This window comes from Anomaloglossus baeobatrachus, chromosome 2 (genome assembly GCF_048569485.1).
Source record: "Anomaloglossus baeobatrachus isolate aAnoBae1 chromosome 2, aAnoBae1.hap1, whole genome shotgun sequence".
NCBI lineage: Eukaryota > Metazoa > Chordata > Amphibia > Anura > Aromobatidae > Anomaloglossus > Anomaloglossus baeobatrachus.
In genome coordinates, this window is record NC_134354.1 from 484,575,946 (window position 1) to 484,600,173 (window position 24,228).

General features: G+C 49.3%; 1 protein-coding gene across 3 annotated transcripts in view; it reads right to left on the reverse strand.

Annotated features, from left to right (window-relative positions):
• LOC142291709 (E3 SUMO-protein ligase RanBP2-like) overlaps positions 1 to 24,228 on the reverse strand; it is a 189,831-nt gene that overhangs the window by 148,994 nt on the left and 16,609 nt on the right. For all 3 annotated transcript variants that reach the window (XM_075336442.1, XM_075336441.1, XM_075336440.1), the window contains exons 5-6: positions 4,486 to 4,713; positions 1,899 to 2,038 (exon numbers count right to left, since the gene is read on the reverse strand). In XM_075336442.1, coding sequence (XP_075192557.1) covers positions 1,899 to 2,038; positions 4,486 to 4,713 — 368 coding nt within the window. The remainder of the gene's footprint in view (positions 1 to 1,898; positions 2,039 to 4,485; positions 4,714 to 24,228) is intronic.

Here is a 24,228-nt window from a genome sequence, read left to right on the forward strand (position 1 = left end):
ATCTTACTTCACATAAATATTAGTCTATAGCAATGTAGTGAGTAACTAAGAATACTTAAAATGCCTTTACTCAGATCTCTATAACTGACTACCTGATGGTATTTCTGGGCATCTCTAACCTAACAGATCAGAGGTCTCAAACATGCTGCCAACAAGCAGCCCCTCAGGCTGCTTCATGCGGCCCGCAGACACGTGCCCCCCTTGACGATCGCGGTCGGTGCAGGGCCCGCAGCAGTCACTGCTTTATTTCAGATGAACATTTTATTGGCGCCTCACAGTCAAGCTCTCTCTGCACTTGTCCAAAAGCAGCCGCTTGCCAATCAGAGGCAAGCAGCTGATGCGTATGACGTCACCTGCTTGCCTCTGATGGCCGGCGGCTGCCATTGGAATAGTGCAGAGAGCCTGTCTCAGCGCAGCGGTGGCAAAACGTTGATCTGAACTTTAGATGAAGCGTTGACAGTGGCAGTGACCGTCAAGGGGGGGGCTCGTGCTTGCGGGTCGCAAGAAGCAGGGAAGAGGATGCCGAGGAAATGGAGGACAGGTGAACAGAGAGTGTGCGTGTTTTTAATGGCACCTGCATGGGCACATTTGTAAAAGGGGACAAGGAAGGGCACATTACTATGGATACAATGGGGACAGGGATGGCTACTTTACTTCAAGAAGTGGAACATTACTAAACAATGTTGGCCAAAATGACTATATGGTGCCAATTGTAAAACAATATATTACTTACAAGAAGGGATAAAGTGTGAACAAAAACAATACAACATGTCTTTTTTTTTACCATCAAAAATATACCGTATTTTTCGTTTTATAAGACGCACTGGATTATAAGATGCACCCCAAACTCAGAGCAAGAAAAAGGTGAAACAAAAAAAAATTAAATAAATAGGGTCAGTCTTGTAATTCGGTGGTGTTTTACCGAAGAGGGCAGTAGCGGTGGTGGAAGAGGCTGTGCTAGGGCAGCTGTGCTTGGGCTCAGCCTGCGGCGGCTGCTGCGGCGGAGGCTGGTGCTGCCATCCTAGGGCAGCTGTGCTGGGGCTCGGGCTGAGGCGGACGGTGAGAGCTTCAAAGAAATGGTGCCCGGAGACAACGCAGATTGAGCTCTAGGCTCAATGGAAACCGAGATCTCATCTGCGCAAGCGCCACCTCCGGACGACGTTTTCCTGAAGTCCGCTGGAGGGAGATCAATGGGCCGGAGGCGGCGCATGTGCAGATGAGTGCTTGAGCTAAGAGCTCCAACTGCGCACACGCCAACTCCAGGCGGCATTATTTGAAGTCCTCACCGCCCGATCCTCAGGCCGAGCACCATCCGCTGGAGACCACACGCAAACCCCGCAAAGCCGCTGCAGCAGCCAGAGCACAGCAGTTGCTAACACTGCACAGCCGCGCCAGCACCAGCCTCTGCAGACCCTGCACAGCCGCCGCAGCATTTCACCGGCCCTTTCAGACCCCTCTCCACCACCCCGGTAAGCTACATTCAGATTATAAGACGCACTCCTCACTTTCCTTAGATAATATATTATTTATCTATCTATCCAACTAAGTGTACGCTTGTTATAATAAAGGAGCAAAAGAGAGTGTAGAGAAAATTTATATATATCAATAAAAATGTCACTTTGTCCTGCAATCAACACGGCCCCCCACATTGTTTCTTTTCTCTGTGCGGCCCATACACCCAGCAGAGTTTGAGACCCTTGCTCTAGATAGTCACAGATTTGATAATGTCTGATATAGAGTATCGGAATGAGGCATATCCATGAGCGTTTACAGCTCAGATGTAGTCAGGTAAACAGATTTGCATCTAGTCAATGCCAAAAATGAAAGCAGAATTGGACCTTTCACTAACTAAGGGAACAATGCAGACGAGGGCACTAGCTACACCACAGAGCACCTACTTTTCCAGCGCCAGCCTGCTTTCTGCTACATCTCTAGTAGACAGTGTTAGGAAGACCACGTCTGAATGTGCAAGTAACAGTTCTTTGTGAAATGTTCTCCAGTTGTTTTTATCGGAGGATGGATATGTGGCTAGGTATTCCTGAGATGTAGAGGAAAAGGAAGAATTAATCATTTAAGAAAAAGGTTCTGCAGGGAAACATATATACACACACATTTCTAAAAACTGCAGGTGTCTATAGGTGCATCGTACAATCAGTGCAAGGAGTCTTCAAGGAGGGGAAAAAAAAAAAAAAACTAAGTTGTTGCCTGAATGAAAATGAATAAAACTCAATATACCCTCATTTTAAATATAGCCCCACGTCGAGATTACAGACCCCGTCTTGCACTCCTGGCCTCATTTAGCACACAGGAGAAGGCTTCCGAGTCAAGTCAGGGACATGTATGAGGTGAGGCTAAGCCAGCCCCCTTCTGTCACAGCTATACTCAGGAGAAGGAGGATGGCAGAGCTCCTGAAATAAGCCAGACAGCCTTCATAAGGGTCACTGACATCCAGGGAAAAGAGACCACATTTCTGCTATGTAGAAAAGAAGCAGTGACCATGCTGGAGCCTTGAGACGGGGTCTGAAATAGGGTCTTCAGAGCAGTCTCCGAATCAGAGTATTCATACATTCACTTCTATTTGGACAACAACCACATCATGTTTTCACCATAGAAAACTGCTCATCTCCATTTCACTCCCTTCTATGTGTTCCTGTGTAATCAGCAGTTACTGAAGCCCTGAGATGACAGCATCTCTGCATCCATTCCACGTTACTGGGTTTTTCTGCATTATGTGCATGCGTTTCAGATGGCTCATTTATTATAATACCAATCACATAATGCTTCAGCGGACATGGATTGTCGGATTCACCTACTACTAATAACTTAAAGGGAATCTGTCACCAGGTTTTTTCTCCCACATCTGACTGAAGCATAACATAGGCCAGAGACCCAGATTCCAGCATGTCACTTACGGAGCCATTTGCTGATATTTTGATAAAATCAATGTTTGATCTGCTGCATATCTAGCAGTTATACAGAGCTCATGAATATGCTGGACTATCTGGCAGCAGGCCAAGTAGTCCTCTAATGATAATCTAATGCTGATAACACAGTGATTTTATAAAAACTACACTAAAAATCCCAGTCAGTGACACATTGCTGGAATCAGGATCTCTGCCCTTACATTATGCTGCTCTCAGATTCCCTTTAAAGCAGCAGAAATGCCCATAGTCAGCGGATCAATGAGGTTACCTGCTAAAATAAATAAATAAATAAATAAATAAAAAGTTGGGCTTAAACAGGAAAACCTTCTGTAACTTCCAAATGTAAATGAACCTTTGAGGCTATGTGCACACGTGTGCGTAATACATGCAGTTACGCTGCGATCTGCACCGCAGCATAACTGCATGCGTCCTGCGTCCCCAGCACAATCTATGAAGATTATGCAGGAGCCGTGCGCACGTGGCATATTAGAACGCAGCGATACCGGCTGCTGCCCGAATCGCTGCGTTCTAAGAAGTGACATGTCACTTCTTCCAAGCGGTTTGCATGCTGTCTATAGGGAGAGGCAGCATGCAGAGCGCACGAATCTCCCGGCACCATGCGCTTCAGAACGCAGCTGTTCAGCTGTGCTCTGAAGCGCACCTTTTCTGTGTGGTGCAGAGCGCACACAGCCTAAAAGATTTTTTGATATATTGGAGCCCCATAGATAAGTGGGGGCCCGAGTTGTAAGATTCCACCTATTGCTCAAACCAAAAGAAAAGTGATCACATCCTGCATAAGTGTACACAGCAGTGTGTACGGACACGCCCTACTGAGCCCATACACTGCTATGGGCGCTCAACCCGAAGCAGAGTGCCCCTTTTCCCTGGTAGAGCTAGTGCTAGGGTGTCTCAGGGTCCAACCGCCCAGTGAACTAAAGAGCATTTATTATTATTGAAGGATTAGTTACACTTAAGTCAAATAAAAATGATAAAAGCAAAAACTTCCAATTTTCAAGTAGACATCATTATACAGTTTAAGAAAACCCTTGTAACACAGAAGTTGTGTCTGGCTTCTCTATTGCCACGAAATTAGCTGGTATCATCAGATGAGGCTTAACCTCAGGATATATTTTCCCTGTTCGAGCAATTACACATTCATAGTAGTCATACATTCGATGGCCGTCCGCTGCCTGCCCCACACACACAGGTTCCACCAAGAAGTTCTATATTTTCATTGGGGAGAGAGAATTCAAACTGCCAGATCCTGACCTCCCCAAACATCTTATGTAAGGGGATAGAGGTGGAAAGCCCCATACAATGACATCACTGACTGATCCTGCACATATTGGTGAGAGCAATAGATCAAAACTAGTTCAGAGTACAGAAACTAGCAGTGATATCTAGGACTGAAGATTTTAACGTAAAATAAAAATTATCAAAAAATGCTGCAAAACACAATCATTTTAAAGCCGTTACACTCTGCAGTCACAATGGATTTGGCATTTTGTTAACAAATGGAATAATACCTTTAGTAAGCAGATTAAAATAAAAGTCAGCTGACCTTTAAAACCTGCACCACACAGGAGCACCACTCTAAATGGCTGCGCAGGGCTCGCCTCTCTGGCTTCAGACAGTGGATCACGGCTTCATCTAGTCTCTTATTGGAGCGGAATAACTCCACCAGTCTGATATTCACACACACGTCATCAGGTCTCGCAAACAGCTCAGACTGGATTAAATCGAACAAACGATTCCAGCCAGCCTCACCTTGCGAGTTTAGCAGCTGCTCCTAAGAAAAAAAATTAAAAATATATTATACGTGTACACATATATACATACCTACATACAGTACAGACCAAACGTTTGGACACACCTCATCTCTACAACAACTATTAAGAGGAGACTTTGTGCATCAGGCCTTCATGGTATAATAGCTGCTAGGAAACCACTGCTAAGGACAGACAATACGCAGAAGAGACTTGTTTGGGCTAAAGAACACAAGGAATGGACATTAGACCAGCGGAAATCTGTCCAAATTTGAGATCTTTGGATCCTACCACCGTGTCTTTGTAGAAAAGGTGAACGGATGGACTCTACATGCCTGGTTCCCACCGTGAAGCACGGAGAAGGAGGTGTGATGGTGTGGGGGTGCTTTGCTGGTGACACTGTTGAGGATTTATTCAAAATTGAAGGCATACAGAACCAGCATGGCTACCACAGCATCTTGCAGCGGCATGCTATTCCATCCGGTTTGTGTTTAGTAGGACCATCATTTATTTTTCAACAGTACAATAACCCCAAACACACCTCCAGGCTGTGTAAGGGCTATTTGACTAAGAAGGAGAGTGATGGGGTGCTATGCCAGATGACCTGGCCCAACAAGATTGTTTAGGGTGAGCTGAGTGACGGCAAAAGGGCCAACAAGTGCTAAGCATCTCTGGGAACTCCTTCAAGACTGTTGGAAAACCATTTCCGTTGACTACCTGTTGAAGCTCATCAAGAGAATGCCAAGAGTGTGCAAAGTAGTAATGAAAGCAAAAAGGTGGCTACTTTGAAGAACCTAGAATATAAGACATTTTCAGTTGTTTCACACTTTAAGTATTTAATTCCACGTTTTAATTCATAGTTTTGATGCCTTCAATGTGAATCTACAATTTTTAGAGTCATGAAAATAAAGAAAACTCTATGAATGAGGAGGGGTGTCCAAACTTTTGGTCTGTACTCTATATTTATACACAAACAAGTACCAATACTTAAAGAGATATTCCCATCTCCAAGATCATATCCCAATATGTGTAGTGATAATAATATTTGCAAATACCTCCAGTTAGAAATGTGGTACAGTTCTCCTGATTCACTATGTTGCTTACCTCATGCTCAGGGCATTGCAAGACCTTAGGTATCCACGGTTATGACCACACATATAGTGACAGTTTCTCATGGTCGTAATCATGGATACCTAAGGTCTTGCAATGCCCTGCACAAGAGGTAAGAGAGAGTGAATCAGGAGAACTATACTACATTCTAATTGGAGGTATTTACTATTATACACCTACTGTTATGGGAGACCGCTAAGGGGTCTTCAGGGTCACAGAGTCGGAGTCCAAATTTCCAAATCTGTGTAGATGTATACATGAGGAAAAATGACCACACAGAGACGTGTCTCTATCCGGGAGAAGCTCAATGCTCCTCTAATCCGTATATTATAAAATACACACAGTTATTCAGTTCAACATGGTCTCTGATTGGTTGGAGATAAACAGCAAAGTCCATATAATACGTCACCAGCCTGCTACTGGCTTCCTAATACCAGTTTGAACCAGCTACTGACTAGACTTCTGTTCATTGTATATTTTGGCTTCATTATCTTTGTTAGCACACTGCAGAATACACATCTTAGGCTGCTTTTCACACATCCGATAGGTGCAGAGCCGGCCAGTCCGGCTCTAAAACCTATGCAATGGATGTGGCGAAAAAGCCGCATCCTTTGCATACGTTTTTTTAAATGCGGCCCGTCCGGTTTTTGCCGCTTGCGGCATGCTACTGAGCATGCGCAGTGGCAAAAAAACGCATGCGGCAGCCGGATGCGGTTTTTGCCGCATCCGGCGTCCATAGGATGCGGCGCGATGCGTTTTTTTTTTGTTGCACAAAAAAACGTGCCAGGCAACGTTCCATCCGTCTGCCGCGTGTGGCAAAAAACGGACGGAACGCAAGCCCATGCGGCACAATGCGGCACTAATTAAAGTCTATGCAGGAAAAACGCAACCGGCAGAAAAAAAAACGGTTCCGTTTTTCCTGCAAAGTGCCAGATTGTGCCGCACAGGAAAAACCGGATGTGTGAAAGCAGCCTTAGAATCATATTATGAAGCTTCTATGCGATTGTCATATAGACACACAATTATGCAACGACAGTTATATCTTGATTATTTACACACACAGATAATCTTACTACATCTGGCAAATGGCCTATAGCCTAGGCCTACCCTCACACTACAGTAATGGCCAAATGTTTTGAGAATGCTACAAATATTAATTTTTACAAAGTCTATTGCTTAAGTTTTTCTAATGGCAATTTGCATACACTCCAGAATGTCATAAAGAGCGATCAGCTTAACAGCAATTACTTGCAAAGTCAATATTGGCTAAGAAAGAAGGGAATTTTGTTTACTTACCGTAAATTCCTTTTCTTCTAGCTCCTATTGGGAGACCCAGACAATTGGGGTGTATAGCTTCTGCCTCCGGAGGCCACACAAAGTATTACACTTTAAAAAGTGTAACCCCTCCCCTCTGCCTATACACCCTCCCGTGGATCAAGGGCTCCTCAGTTTTGGTGCAAAAGCAGGAAGGAGGAAACTTATAAAATGGTCTAGGGTAAATTCAATCCGAAGGATGTTCGGAGAACTGAAGACCATGAACCATAAGAACAAATCAACATGAACAACATGTGTACCCAAAAGAAGAATCAGCCCAAAGGGCACAGGGGCGGGTGCTGGGTCTTCCAATAGGAGCTAGAAGAAAAAAAATTCACGGTAAGTAAACAAAATTCCCTTCTTCTTTGTCGCTCCATTGGGAGACCCAGACAATTGGGACGTCCAAAAGCAGTCCCTGGGTGGTGTGAGACTGTGACCGGGGTTATCTATGACGGCCGGTATGTCTCGCCCCGGTTGTGCTCACTCCATGATAATCCACTATAGGGTTAATGCTGTTTTCCCTACAGGCTGAAGGGAGGGATAAATAGATTCAGGAACAAGGGCAGGTGTGCCGGGTGTGAGAGGGTGATCACATCTCCCTGAGTTCTCTGCCGGAAAGGCACCTATGTACTATTATGAACTTTTTCTTTGGAATAAACCGTGTGCTGTGACCCTTGGTGCCTGGATCCCGTGTCTTCTGCAGCGCAGCCGACGACGCTACCTCACATATGGTGGAGAATGCGGGCATGACAGCCGGTGAGGTGTAGCATCCATCCCTGGTGACCCAGCTGCGCATGTCCTGGATTCGAGCGGCTATACTACAGCCCAAACCCGGCGACGCCATGGAGGACATACTAAAGCATTTGGCTCAGGCTAATGCACAGCAGCAACAGGCTAATGCACAGCAGCTACAAACCAATGCACACCTGCTCCAATCCTTGCAAATGCAGGAAAAAAAATTCCAAGAACAGATGGATCAGGCCAATGCACGTCAGCAGCAATCCTTGCAAGTGCACCAAGAACAGATGGAGCAGGCCAATGCACGTCAGCAGCAAGCCTTGCAATTGCAGGAAAAAAGGCACCAAGAACAGATGGTTCTCCTGGCCAAGTCGATCCGTGCCAGACCGGCCGCAACAACCCCGGGACCGGATGACGACAGCAGCGTCCGGAAAGCGGTGAGACAAGCGTTGCAAAAGATGACCCCGGGTGATGATGTGGAAGCGTTCCTGGCGGTGTTTGAGCGGGTGGCCGAGCGGGAAAAGCTGCCGACCCCGCAGTGGGCTGAGGTATTGTCGCCCTATCTGACGGGGGAACCCCAAAAAGCGTACCTGGACCTCTGTACCGAGGACGCCATTGACTATGTGACCCTGAAAGCCGAAATACTGGCTCGGTTGGGGGTGAATACCTATGTACGGGCTCAGCGGGTAAATCAGTGGTTCTTTGAGGAAGCCAAACCCGTACGCTCCCAGGCCTATGACTTGTTACATCTTGAAAAAAAATGGTTGCAGCCTGACACTCTGAGCCCGGCGCAAATGGTGGAAAGAGTAGTAGTGGATCGTTTTGTGCGCACTTTACCCGTCACCATTCAACGGTGGGTCGGACAGGGTGACCCGAGTACCCTGGACCAATTAGTGTCCCTGGTAGAGCGGCATGTGGCTACGCAGGACTTGATACGGGACACAGACTTTGCGTACCGCCCGTCGGTCCGGCCCCTCCAAGCCTAGGGCCAAGGACCCACCGCTGACACCGGTGCGGGAGTCCGCTACCGTCCCGTCTGAAGCCGCACCCTCCGTCCCTGAGGTCCGGAAAACTATGTACCCTAAACGACAACTCGTCAAGGGGGTGTCCTTCCCTATTAGATGTTGGCGGTGCCAGCGGGTGGGACATATGGAAGCCCAGTGTCCACTCACCACGGAGCCCATGGATTGTGGGGTTACCCGGCGGGGTTCAATGTATGCTCAGGTGGTGTGTACCGCTGACCTGGTCTACCCAGAGACTGAGCCCCACTTGTGCCAAATTCAGGTGAATGGATGTCCGGTTACAGGCTTGTTGGATTCCGGAAGCTTAGTGACCCTTGTGCGATCAACCCTAAGGGCTAAAGTAAAGGCCACAGGACGTACCGTGGGGGTGGTTTGCATACATGGGGACCGCCGAGACTATCCCACGGGGATAGTCACCATCACAGCACCTTGCGGTCAGGTGCAACATGAGGTGGGACTTATTAATACTCTTCCCTATGATGTGATCCTAGGAAGGGATCTGCCCTATTTTTGGACTTTATGGAAGGGACCTCCTAAGTCCCCTCAGATATTGGTCAGTCCGGGACCTGAGCCCTACAATCCTGAATCCGGGACGCCTGCCGTAGGGGTCCCCATGATAGGGACAGGATGTGAACCTGATAGGTCGCCCCTAGAGGTATTGGCAGGAGAGGCTGAGACGGTCGAGCCCATCCCGGAGTTGGAGGCGTCCCCGGATACGTTTGGGACAGCCCAACTCCAGGACCCTACATTAATACATGCCCGGAGTCGGGTGACAGTAGTTGACGGGGTGGCACAGCTGCCTGGTGCCCAGGTAAGATACCCCCATTTCGCTCTTAAGCAGGATTTACTCTACCGGGTAGATGAAATACGGGGCGTAGGGGTAGAGCAGTTGGTGGTGCCCCAGCCGTATCGCCGGCGGGTCCTCGACTTGGCTCATAAACACCTGATGAGTGGTCACCTAGGGGTCAAGAAAACGCAGGAGCGAATATTGCAAAGGTTCTATTGGCCCGGGGTCTTTGGGGAGGTAAAACGGTTCTGCGAAACCTGCCCGGAGTGTCAGCTTACCGCACCCCTGACCCACTTTCGCAGTCCGTTGGTACCGTTACCCATTATAGAAGTCCCTTTTGAACGGATAGGGATGGATCTGGTGGGGCCCCTCGTAAAGTCTGCTCGAGGGCACCAGCATATCCTAGTGATCGTTGACTATGCCACCCGGTATCCAGAGGCGATACCTCTCAGACATACTGCAGCCAAGCTTATAGCTCGGGAGTTGTTTGCTGTGTTCTGCCGGGTGGGGTTGCCCAAGGAGATCCTTACGGATCAGGGGACCCCATTCATGTCTAAAGTGACCAAAGAGCTATGCCGGCTACTCCAGATCAAGCAGTTGCGTACGTCTGTGTATCATCCTCAGACGGATGGTTTAGTGGAACGATTCAATAAAACCCTGAAAACCATGCTCAAAAGGGTGATTTCCAAAGACGGGAAAGACTGGGATATGATGCTTCCCTATTTGATGTTTGCCATACGAGAGGTGCCACAGGCATCCACGGGGTTTTCGCCTTTTGAATTGTTATACGGGCGACATCCCCGGGGATTGTTGGACCTGGCAAAAGAAACCTGGGAGCAGGAGCCCACCCCCCATAAAAGTGTGATTGAACATATTTTGGGTATGCAGAACCGCATAAGCGCGGTCATGCCAATTGTGAAGGAGCATTTACAGGAGGCTCAGGCCGCGCAAAGCGGCCGCTACAATAGACAAGCCACCATGCGGACCTTTAAACCCGGGGATCGGGTGTTGGTATTAATCCCCACGGCGGAGAGTAAATTCCTGGCTCAGTGGCAAGGCCCCTACGAGATAAAGGAAAGAGTCGGGGTGGTTAACTATAAAGTATTGCAGCCCGGTAGGCGGAAACCTGAACAAATATACCATGTCAACCTATTAAAACCTTGGCAGGAACGGGAAAGCCTGATGGCTGTTTTTTCCCCACCTCCCTCCTCTTCGGGTCGTTCACATCCGGCTCCAGCGACCTCCGGAGAGGACGAACCGGAAGTAAGGATTGGAGAAGCCCTCACCAAGCAACAGAGGCGAGAGGCCAGACGGTTGGTTCAGCAGAACCCCGATGTCTTCTCCGAGCTGCCCGGTAGGACCAGTCTGATACGACACGATATTGTCACCGAGCCCCACCTGAAGGTACGCCTGAAGTCATACCGGGTACCGGAGGCTCGACGACAAGCCATATCGGAGGAAGTAAAGACAATGTTACGCCTGGGGGTCATCGAAAAATCCCGGAGTGAATGGGCTAGTCCGATTGTCCTAATACCAAAACCCGATGGCTCCTTAAGGTTCTGCAATGACTTTAGGAGATTGAACGAAATATCCAAGTTCGATCTCTACCCCATGCCCCGGGTGGATGAGCTGATTGATAGGCTGGGACAGGCGCGATATTTTACCACGCTCGACCTGACCAAGGGGTACTGGCAGGTGCCACTAACGGAGTCCGCCAAGGAGAAAACCGCTTTTGTTACGCCGGAGGGTCTCTTCCACTATGTTGTCTTGCCTTTTGGGTTACATGGCGCTCCGGCCACGTTCCAGAGGTTGATGGACTTAGTGCTGGAACCCCACCAGGCGTATGCATCAGCGTACCTGGATGACATCATTATTTACAGCTCCGATTGGCAGACCCACTTGGAACAGGTACAAGCGGTGGTGGACGCGCTTCGAACAGCCGGATTGACAGCCAATCCCAAGAAATGTGCGTTGGGACTCACGGAAGCCCGCTACTTGGGCTACGTGATAGGCCAAGGAGTGATTAAGCCCCAAATTAACAAGGTTGAGGCGATCCAGAAGTGGCCTAGACCCCTGACCACGAAGCAGGTTAGGGCCTTCCTGGGTATCGTGGGGTACTACAGGAGGTTTGTAAAGGATTTTGCGGGACTATCAGCCCCCTTGACGGACCTTCTCAAAGGCAAGAAGTCCGTCATGGTGCGCTGGACTCCGCAGGCCGAGGACTCCTTCCGGGCCCTGAAGGGGGTCCTGTGCGGACAGCCCGTTCTGGTCAACCCTGATTTCCGGAAGGAGTTCATTGTACAGACTGACGCCTCGGAGGTCGGCCTAGGGGCAGTGCTGTCTCAGGTGGTTCAGGGGGAGGAACACCCCGTCACCTTCTTGAGTAGGAAGCTCACCCCTCCCGAGCGGAATTATAGCGTAGTGGAGAAGGAGTGCCTGGCGATCAAGTGGGCCTTGGAGTCCCTACGCTATTATCTGCTGGGACGGCAGTTTCGCTTGGTGACGGATCACTCTCCACTGGTCTGGATGAGGTCCGCCAAGGAACGGAATGCCCGGGTTACCCGGTGGTTCCTTTCTCTGCAGAACTTCCGGTTTACGGTTGAACACCGGGCCGGTAGGTTGCAGGGCAACGCCGATGCCTTGTCCCGCGGCCCGTGTTTGATGGCTGGAGTTCAACCCCGCACGCTTGAACTGAGGGGGGGGGTATGTGAGACTGTGACCGGGGTTATCTATGACGGCCGGTATGTCTCGCCCCGGTTGTGCTCACTCCATGATAATCCACTATAGGGTTAATGCTGTTTTCCCTACAGGCTGAAGGGAGGGATAAATAGATTCAGGAACAAGGGCAGGTGTGCCGGGTGTGAGAGGGTGATCACATCTCCCTGAGTTCTCTGCCGGAAAGGCACCTATGTACTATTATGAACTTTTTCTTTGGAATAAACCGTGTGCTGTGACCCTTGGTGCCTGGATCCCGTGTCTTCTGCAGCGCAGCCGACGACGCTACCTCACAGTGGGTAAAAGAATACCTCAATAAGAAGAGCCGAAAACGGCCCCCTCTTACAGGTGGGCAACCGCCGCCTGAAGGACTCGCCTACCTAGACTGGCGCTACCTAAACATAGGTATGCACTTGATAGTGCTTCGTGAAAGTGTGCAGACTAGACCATGTAGCTGCCTGACACACCTACTGAACCGTTGCCCGGTGCCGCACTGCCCAGGACGCACCTACAGCTCTGGTAGAATGGCCTTTCAGCCCTAAAGGGAGCGGAAGGCCCGAAGAACGGTAGGCCCCGAGAACCGGTTGCTTGATCCATCAAGCCAAGGTCGACTTGGAGGCCTGAGAGTCCATACGCTGGCCAGCGACAAGGACAAATAGCGCATCTGAACGGCGCAGGGGCGCCGTGCGAGACACGTAGAACCGGAGTGCTCTCACAAGATCCAAAGAGTGCAAAACCGTTTCACCCTGGTGAATTGGATTAGGGCAACAGGAAGGTAAGGAGATATGATTTAGATGAAAAGGAGATACCACCTTAGAGAGAAATTCCGGGACAGGACGAAGAACCACCTTATCCTGGTGGAAAACCAGGAAGGGAGCCTTGCATGACAGCGCTGCAAGCTCAGACACTCTCCGAAGAGATGTGACTATCACTAGGAAGGCCACCTTCTGCGAAAGACGGGAGAGAGAGACATCCCGCAGCAGCTCAAAAGGCGGCTTTTGAAGAGCCGTACGGACTCAGCTAAGATCCCAGGGTTCCAACGGACGCTTGTAAGGTGGACCATGTGGCAAACCCTCTGCAGGAACGTGCGGACCTGCGGAAGCCTGGCTAGACGCTTTTGAAAGAAAAAACACGGAGAGCGTGGATACTTGTCCCTAGGGAGAGAGCCGAGGGACAAACCCTTGTCCATTCCAAATTGTAGGAATGAAAGGAATGTGGGTAAGGCAAACGGCCATGGAGGAAAGCCGTTATCAGCGTACCAGGATAGAAAGACTTGCCAAGACCTGTAATAGATCTTGGCGGACGTTGGCTTCCTGGCTTGTCTCGTGGTGGCAATGACATCCTGAGATAACCCTGAAGACTCTAGGAGTCAGGGACCAATGGCCACCTAGTCAAGTTGAGGGCCACAGAATTCAGATGGAAAAAACGGGCCTTGTGACCGCAAGTCTGGGTGGTCTGGAAGTGCCCACGGATGACCCACCGTGAGATGCCACAGATCCGGGTACCACGACCGTCTCGGCCAGTCTGAAGCGACGAGAATGGCGCGACGGCAGTCGGACCTGATCCTGCGTAGTACCCTGGGCAGCATCGCCAGAGGGGGAAACACATAAGGCAGTCGACACTGCGACCAATTCTGGACTAAAGCGTCCGCTGCCAGAGGTCTGTGATCCTGAGACCGTGCCATGAAGGCCGGGACTTTGAGAGAGCGACGTCCTGCGTTCCTCAGGGGCGATGGATCTCTCGAAGCACTTTTGGGTGCAGAGACCATTCCCCCGCGTCCATGCCCTGATGACTGAAAAACAATCTGTTTCCCAGTTTTCTACGCTCGGGATGTGAACTGCGGAGATGGTGGAGCCGTTTCCACCCACTGCAGAATCCGCCGGACTTCCTGGAAGGCTTGACGACTGAGAGTGCCGCCTCGGTTCGCGAACGGCACTGCCTCCATAGCTGCAACCATCTTCCCCAGGAAGTGCATGAGGCGCCTTAAGGGGTGTGACTGACTCCGAAGAAGTGTTTGCTCCCCCGCCTGCAGAGAAGGCTGTTTGTCCCTGGAGAGTCGCCAGAGTGACGTGTTGACACGCCACCTGAGAAGGGCCCCAGAGGTTCTGAAGAAACGAGCCGCAGGACGAGAACTGAACTCTATCCTGAAACCATGAGACAGACTGTCTCTCACCCATCGGTCTTGAACTCGTGGTCACCAGGCGCCGCCGAAGCGGGAGAGCCTGCCACCGACCGGGGATGCGGCTAGGGTAGGCCGAGAGCCATGAGGAGGCCGTTTTGGAGGCAGTGCCCCCTGCGGCCTATTGGGGTCGTGACGTGGGCCGCCACGCATATGAGTTCCTCTGGCCTTTCTCCGGCCTGTTGGACGAAGAGGAATGTGGCTTGGCGGAGGGACGAAAGGACCGAAACCTCGATTGGATCTTTCTTTGCTGAGGTCTCTTAGGTTTGGACTGGGGTAAGGGGGAGACCTCTTTTCTTGGATTCCTTAATAAAATCATCCAATCGTTCGCCAATAAACGGTCGCCAGAAAAAAAGGCAAACCAGTTAAGCAGAGTCTGGTTCCCTTTCGCGCAGCCACATGGCCCTGCGAACTGCCACGGAGACAGCATATGCTACAGTCATGCGGCTAGTGGAGTCCAGGATGGCGTTCATGGCGCAGGACGAAAAAGCTGATGCCCGAGAGTCAAAGACGGAACATGCGGAGCAAAATTCCATGTGACAGCATTAAACTCCTCAGACAAGCCTAGATTGCTTGGAGAGCCCACACGGCTGCAAAGGCCGGGGCGAAAGACGTGCCCGTGGCCTCATAGATGGACTTCACCAAGAGCTCTGTTTGTCAGTGGCATTCTTCAGGGATGAGCCATTTGCAACAGACACAACGGACCTAGCAGCCAATTTGGAGACTGGAGGATCCATCTTGGGAGAATGAGCCCAACTCTTAACGACTTCAGATGGAAAGGGGTAACGCGTGTCAGTGTGACGTTTAACCCAACGCTTGTCCGGGACCGCTCTGGGTTTCTGGACAGCATCCCTGAAGTTAGAGTGAACAAAAAACGTATTGCATGTACGTTTGGGGAACGGAAACTGGAGTTTCTCCTGCTGAGAAGCCGACTCCTGTACAGGAGGAGGCGGAGGAGAGCGAACCAGCACCTGGATGGTGAACGATATAAGATCATTTACTAAGGCATGCCCCCCAGGAGTATGAAGGTTAAGGTTGAAGTCAGGGTCCGAGCCCTGAGCTCCCACGTCCGCCTCGTCTTCCTGAGAGTCCTCAAGCTGGGATCCCGAGCAGCGTGAGGAAGTCGGGGGAAGAGTCCCAGCGAGACCGTGTAGCCGGTCTTGGACTGAGGTCCGGGCAGGAGTCCTCCGCCTGAGACCTAGGGCTCAACCTGGGAACGCGCTGCGGCACTAACCAAGCGGGGCCTGGATGAGACAAGCTAACAGGGCCAGGGCCTGTGAAAGGTCCAGTCTGGACTGCAATGCCTGAAGGAGCTTAGACGACCATTTGATCATATGAAAATGACTGAGGGCCAACACCGGTGACTCTGTCCCTGCAGCCTGCTCAGGGGGAGCAGGGGGGTCTACATGAGCCGAGGGGCCCACCAGTGCCCGAGGCTCCGGCTGAGCAAGCTAGGCAGGAGTCGAGCATTGCTCACAGTGAGGGTAGGTGGATCCCGCGGGTAACATAATCCCACAAGAGGTACAGACCGCGAGAAAAACCTGTGCCTGTTGTCTCCTAGGAGAGTGACCACTGAAGGTAAATGTGAACAAAGGGTATACAGTCTGTCCGAACAGAAATATATATAATATATACATATGTATCCGGCACCCTAGGGGGACCAGCAGCGGGTGCTGTGTTTACCCTGAGCTCCCCTGAGAAGCCCCCACCGGCAGAATGACAGAAAATGGCCGCCGGAGCTCTCAGGGGAGGAGTGGGGCCGAGGGCGGCGCCAGCAAAGAGCGGGAGTCTGGGTTCCCCACAGTGGTCAGTGAGGGGGGAGGAAGACATGGAGGATGTTCCAGCCCTCACATCCGACGTCATGTCGGTAATCCCGCCCTTACCCCTGACAGGCAGGCCCGGGGGCGGGATTTTCGCGACTAGGCCGCGGTGAAGTCGGGGACTAAATTTGAGGCCGTGCCCGACCAGCAGGCCCGGTCGGCGCGGAAGTCCACCTGCCTCCTCAGTTTTACAACTACCGCGGCTTCCGGGAAGAAGGTGCGCCTCTGTACAGTCCCCAATGGGGACACAGAGTACCTTTAAGTAGCAGGGCCCGGTCCCTGAGGTTGAAGAGGCTCCAGTCCGGCAGGTTCCACCAGGGGCTGCGGACGGAGCACGGTCCCAGCAACTGGATGACCGCTCAGGATCCCACTTCTCCCAGCCGCATAAGGGATGGTGAAGGAGACGGCCTGTGGCTCCAGCCTCCGTACCCGCAATGGGTAACGTCTGGGATCCCCACAGTGGCCAGTGAGGGGGGAGGAAGACATGCAGGATGCTCCAGCCGTCACATTCGACATCATGTCGGTAATCCCGCCCTTACCCCTGACAGGCAGGCTCAGGGGCGGGAGTTTCGCGACTAGGCCGCGGTGAAGCCGGGGACTAAATTTGCGGCCGCGTCCGACAAGCAGGCCCGGTCGGCGCGGAAGTCCACCTGCCTCCTCAGTCTTAAGACTACCGCGGCTTCCGGGAAGAAGGTGCGCTCCCTGTACAGTCCCCAATGGGGACACAGAGTACCTTTAAGTAGCAGGGCCCGGTCCCTGGGGTTGAAAAGGCTCCTGTCCGGCAGATTCCACCAGGGGCTGCGGATGGAGCACGGTCCCAGTAAATGGATGACCGCTCAGGATCCCACTTCTCCCAGAGCCGCATAAGGGATGGTGAAGGAAAAACAGCATGTGGCTCCAGCCTTTGTACCCGCAATGGGTACCTCAACCTTAACAACACCGCCGACATAGTGGGGTGAGAAGGGAGCATGCCGGGGACCCCGTGGGGGTCCTCTTTTCTTCCAAAAATAAAAAAAAAGCAACAATAAGAGGATAATGTCCTCCAAAAATCAAGTATTACTCACAGCAAGTTGGGCTGCAGTGTGTACATCGCCCTGGCCAAAAACTGATGCTCTAGCAGGATACAGCTAAACCCCCACTAAGTGGAGACATCACAGGTGCAGGAGAAGCAGATCACACACACACCTCCATGGAATGGAGGGGAGGTGACTGCTAGATGATAAAACTGCACACAAGTGGCTTGCATAGAGCGCTGTTCACATGCAGATGACACAGTCACAAACCCGCAGCCTATTAGGTAACGCCCTTCTATTAGATCAGGCGGGCTGCCAAGCCGTACTCCACTGTATATCATGCACGGACAGACACTCTACAATGCAAGGCCCAACAGAAAGGGGCCTGGCTGTATCCTGTACAAACAAAAAAATATGAGGTTTTTGTTGGTATTTATGGCCATAAAACGTAAGCCTACACCCTCGTCAAGGGACCTCATGTCTGTAGGTCCCTACACTAAATATAAAAAAAAAGCAACAATAAGAGGATAATGTCCTCCAAAAATCAAGTATTACTCACAGCAAGTTGGGCTGCAGTGTGTACATCGCCCTGGCCAAAAACTGATGCTCTAGCAGGATACAGCTAAACCCCCACTAAGTGGAGACATCACAGGTGCAGGAGAAGCAGATCACACACACACCTCCATGGAATGGAGGGGAGGTGACTGCTAGATGATAAAACTGCACACAAGTGGCTTGCATAGAGCGCTGTTCACATGCAGATGACACAGTCACAAACCCGCAGCCTATTAGGTAACGCCCTTCTATTAGATCAGGCGGGCTGCCAAGCCGTACTCCACTGTATATCATGCATCATCTAGCAGTCACCTCCCCTCCATTCCATGGAGGTGTGTGTGTGATCTGCTTCTCCTGCACCTGTGATGTCTCCACTTAGTGGGGGTTTAGCTGTATCCTGCTAGAGCATCAGTTTTTGGCCAGGGCGATGTACACACTGCAGCCCAACTTGCTGTGAGTAATACTTGATTTTTGGAGGACATTATCCTCTTATTGTTGCTTTTTTTTTATATTTAGTGTAGGGACCTACAGACATGAGGTCCCTTGACGAGGGTGTAGGCTTACGTTTTATGGCCATAAATACCAACAAAAACCTCATATTTTTTTGTTTGTACAGGATACAGCCAGGCCCCTTTCTGTTGGGCCTTGCATTGTAGAGTGTCTGTCCGTGCATGATATACAGTGGAGTACGGCTTGGCAGCCCGCCTGATCTAATAGAAGGGCGTTACCTAATAGGCTGCGGGTTTGTGACTGTGTCATCTGCATGTGAACAGCGCTCTATGCAAGCCACTTGTGTGCAGTTTTATCATCTAGCAGTCACCTCCCCTCCATTCCATGGAGGTGTGTGTGTGATCTGCTTCTCCTGCACCTGTGATGTCTCCACTTAGTGGGGGTTTAGCTGTATCCTGCTAGAGCATCAGTTTTTGGCCAGGGCGATGTACACACTGCAGCCCAACTTGCTGTGAGTAATACTTGATTTTTGGAGGACATTATCCTCTTATTGTTGCTTTTTTTTTATATATTTAGTGTAGGGACCTACAGACATGAGGTCCCTTGACGAGGGTGTAGGCTTACGTTTTATGGCCATAAATACCAACAAAAACCTCATATTTTTTTGTTTGTACAGGATACAGCCAGGCCCCTTTCTGTTGGGCCTTGCATTGTAGAGTGTCTGTCCGTGCATGATATACAGTGGAGTACGGCTTGGCAGCCCGCCTGATCTAATAGAAGGGCGTTACCTAATAGGCTGCGGGTTTGTGACTGTGTCATCTGCATGTGAACAGCGCTCTATGCAAGCCACTTGTGTGCAGTTTTATCATCTAGCAGTCACCTCCCCTCCATTCCATGGAGGTGTGTGTGTGATCTGCTTCTCCTGCACCTGTGATGTCTCCACTTAGTGGGGGTTTAGCTGTATCCTGCTAGAGCATCAGTTTTTGGCCAGGGCGATGTACACACTGCAGCCCAACTTGCTGTGAGTAATACTTGATTTTTGGAGGACATTATCCTCTTATTGTTGCTTTTTTTTTATATATTTAGTGTAGGGACCTACAGACATGAGGTCCCTTGACGAGGGTGTAGGCTTACGTTTTATGGCCATAAATACCAACAAAAACCTCATATTTTTTTGTTTGTACAGGATACAGCCAGGCCCCTTTCTGTTGGGCCTTGCATTGTAGAGTGTCTGTCCGTGCATGATATACAGTGGAGTACGGCTTGGCAGCCCGCCTGATCTAATAGAAGGGCGTTACCTAATAGGCTGCGGGTTTGTGACTGTGTCATCTGCATGTGAACAGCGCTCTATGCAAGCCACTTGTGTGCAGTTTTATCATCTAGCAGTCACCTCCCCTCCATTCCATGGAGGTGTGTGTGTGATCTGCTTCTCCTGCACCTGTGATGTCTCCACTTAGTGGGGGTTTAGCTGTATCCTGCTAGAGCATCAGTTTTTGGCCAGGGCGATGTACACACTGCAGCCCAACTAGCTGTGAGTAATACTTGATTTTTGGAGGACATTATCCTCTTATTGTTGCTTTTTTTTTATATTTAGTGTAGGGACCTACAGACATGAGGTCCCTTGACGAGGGTGTAGGCTTACGTTTTATGGCCATAAATACCAACAAAAACCTCATATTTTTTTGTTTGTACAGGATACAGCCAGGCCCCTTTCTGTTGGGCCTTGCATTGTAGAGTGTCTGTCCGTGCATGATATACAGTGGAGTACGGCTTGGCAGCCCGCCTGATCTAATAGAAGGGCGTTACCTAATAGGCTGCGGGTTTGTGACTGTGTCATCTGCATGTGAACAGCGCTCTATGCAAGCCACTTGTGTGCAGTTTTATCATCTAGCAGTCACCTCCCCTCCATTCCATGGAGGTGTGTGTGTGATCTGCTTCTCCTGCACCTGTGATGTCTCCACTTAGTGGGGGTTTAGCTGTATCCTGCTAGAGCATCAGTTTTTGGCCAGGGCGATGTACACACTGCAGCCCAACTTGCTGTGAGTAATACTCTTTTCTTCCAACCGACAACTAAGTCATGAGAATGCATGAGTGGATGTGTGCCTCCTTCCACACAAAGCATAAAACTGAGGAGCCCGTGATCCACGGGAGGGTGTATAGGCAGAGGGGAGGGGTTACACTTTTTTAAAAGTGTAATACTTTGTGTGGCCTCCGGAGGCAGAAGCTATACACCCCAATTGTCTGGGTCTCCCAATGGAGCGACAAAGAAATGAACTTTAACCCCCAAAACACATTTCAACATCATTGCATTCCTGCCTTAAAAAGGAGCAGCTAACATTGTTTTAGTGATTGTTCCATTAACACAGGTGTGGGTGTTGATGAGGACAGGGCTGGTGATCAGTCATGATTAAGTAAGAATGACACCACTGGACACTTTAAAAGGAGGCTGGTGCTTGGTATCATTGTTTCTCTTCAGTTAACCATGGTTATCTCTAAAGAAACACGTGCAGCCATCATTGCTCTGCACAAAAATGGCCTAACAGGGAAGAGTATCGCAGCTACAAAGATTGCACCTCAGTCAACAATCTATCGCATCATCAAGAACTTCAAGGAGAGAGCTTCCATTGTTGCCAAAAAGGCTCCAGGGCGCCCAAGAAGGACCAGCAAACGCCAGGACCGTATCTTAAAACGGTTTCAGCTGCGGGATCGGACTACCAGCAGTGCCGAGCTAGCTCAGCAATGGCGGCAGGCTGGTGTGAGTGCTTCTGCACGCACTGTGAGGTGGAGACTGCTTGAGCAAGGCCTGGTTTCAAGGAGGGCAGCAAAGAAGCCACTTCTCTCCAGAAAAAACATCAGGGACCGACTGATATTCTGCAAAAGGTACAGGGAGTGGACTGCTGAGGACTGGGGTAAAGTCATTTTCTCAGATGAATCCCCTTTTCGATTGTTTGGGACATCTGTAAAACAGCTTATTAGGAGAAGAAGAGGTGAGCGCTACCACCAGTCTTGTCTCATGCCAACTGTTAAGCATCCTGAAACGATTCATGTGTGGGGTTGCTTCTCAGCCAAGGGAATCGGCTCACTCACAGTCTTGCCTAAAAACACAGCCATGAATAAAGAATGGTACCAGAATGTCCTCCAAGAGCAACTTCTCCCAACTGTCCAAGAGCAGTTTGGCAACCAACAATGCCTTTTCCAGCATGATTGAGCACCATGCCATAAAGCAAAGGTGATCACTAAATGGCTCATGGAACAAAACAGAGATTTTGGTTCCATGGCCTGGAAACTCCCCAGATCTTAATCCCATTGAGAACTTGTGGGCAATCATCAAGAGACGGGTGGACAAACAAAAACCAACAAATTCTGGCAAAATGCAAGCATTGCTTATGCAATAATGGACAGCTATCAGTCAGGATTTGGTCCAGAAGTTGATTGAGAGCATGCCAGGGAGAATTGCAGAGGTCCTGAAGAAGAAGGGTCAACACTGCAAATATTGACTTGCTGCATTAACTCATTCTGTCAATATAACCTTTTGGTACTCATAATATGATTGCAATTATATTTCTGTATGTGATGTAAACATCAAACAAACAATTAAAAACCAGAGGGCAACAGATCATGTGAAAATATAATTTTGGTGTCATTCTCAAAACTTTTGGCCATGACTGTACTACATATTGGGATAGGTTCTTGGAAATGGGCATACCCCTTTAAAAGGAGGTTGCCTCATCTTATTAAAAGGGCAAGATTGTGAAGCGCTTCTAAAACGAAGCAATTTTGCAATTTACCCCTGATTAACAATCCTCTCTGTTCTCATGAACATAGGGCCTTTTAATGTTACAGTTTACACTTTGTTACCACGGCTAACACTGCAGTTTATCATAGGGGACAGGTTTGCTCAGACAAAGAATGTGCACTTGGAAGCTCTTTGCATTACAGATTGCAGGACCTGCTCTTAAGCAGAAGTGATCGCTGGATCTGACAAGCAGCAGTGCCACCGCGCTCCTCCGGTGCCACAGTGACAAAGTTGTCCATGTTTGCAGCATGTGAGCATCTATAACAGATGCCACAACGCTATGTTGGACCTATTGACAGATGATCCACACAGATTTCATTGGCTTATAATAGGATCAGACAAATCACATTGATATTAGTCATTTTGAAGGAAAATTTTAATTTAAATGTAACAAAATCCACAACTGGGGCTCCAACAGATGTGTAGAAGAAAAATGGGGCCAAGTTACTAAACTTCAACAACAGAACAAGTTTGTGCTAAAAACTGTATTCATGTCATGCACCTCATTATTGTGTTCACATGAGCACACAAACTATAACCATTGTTTTAATAGTTTTTTCACAAATCAATAGTACACGTAAAATAATCAACTTTGTACTATATCTTAGACAGATCTGCTTCTTTCTCTCTACCAGGATTGATCGGTCATTATCAAAATTCTCATTTTGAGGTCAAATCTGTATTCACTGAAGACTTTCCCATTACAGAGAGGAGATGGTGGTTGTTACTAATGAGATTCTATGATGACGGGAGGAGCTAGAAAGAGGCGCTATAGGCCAAGGGAGGAGCAATAGGCAAAGCTCCATCCCTCCTCTCTTCTATCTACGTAGACTCTCATCAGTACCAGCTGCCATCTCCTCTCAGTAATGGGAAAGTCCTCACTGAATACAGATTTTACCTTAGAATTGAGAATTTTGATAATGACCGATCAATTCTGGCAGAGAAAGAAGCAGATTTCGCTGATCTGTAAGATATATTACAAAGTTGCTTCTTCTCACGTGTACTATTATTTATGAAGTAAAAATTACAATGACAATTACACTAAGTATTTGCTGCATTTTTGTCTACTTTTTAACATGCAGTTGTTTAACACTAGAACTACTGGACTCGTGACACCTATATAGAAATACATGGTGCAAAGTAGTCAAAATGACTACCTCAGTAGTTCTAGTGTTAAACCTGAAGCATTTCCTAGTAGCAGGAAAGTGAATGCGATTCCTGAAGTCTCTTGCACATGTTGCTTGTGTTTTCCTTGCAGGTTTGAAGCAGTTTCACATTTTTGCAGTATGTCAATTCTTTCAGTATTTTTTCATCCATTTTAATAATGACTAAGGAAAAATGCAAGCAGACCTTGACAAATAGTCAATGTGCTGTGAGGCAGTAAGGGGAATCATATGTGAGGAACGGTATGTACCCCCCAGAATGCACACGGAAACATTAATACCTTGAGTGCAGGACAGTGGTCGGTCCACTCCCTCAGGGCCGGGTTTTGCACGTGGCTCATGGCCATAGATTCCATTTAGAAGTCTCTGCAAAGGTTTGGGAGGGGCAGAGAGTTTGGTTTTGCAAGGTGCAGAGCAGGGAGCTCTGTGCACGTCAGCCCTGTGTGGAGTGGAGCTTAAACACAGGTTTGTGGAAACCACTGGGATTATAGCGCGATACGGAGTGGCCGTCTCCCACAGCAACAGTTCTCTTTATGTTTGTTGTGGACTGAGTGGAACCCCGGCTGTGATCCGGAGGACATCTACTGCTTCAAGTGCTGAATAAAGCCATTGAAAGGGAACCTGTCACCAGATTTTTCCCTATGCAACTAAAACTAACACCTTCTACAGCTTCTGGGCTGCATTCTATGAAGGTGCTCCTTGTATCTGGCCCCCTTTTCAGACCGCAAAAACAACTTCATAAAATATTGTCGGTATCATCCTCCACACTGCGCTGAAGTCTCGCGCATGCGCCGTTATCGTAGGCCACTATCACGAGCCTGTGCACAAACGATCCCTCGCGCGCGCCGGGGATGTATTTGCTCAGGCACGAGATTA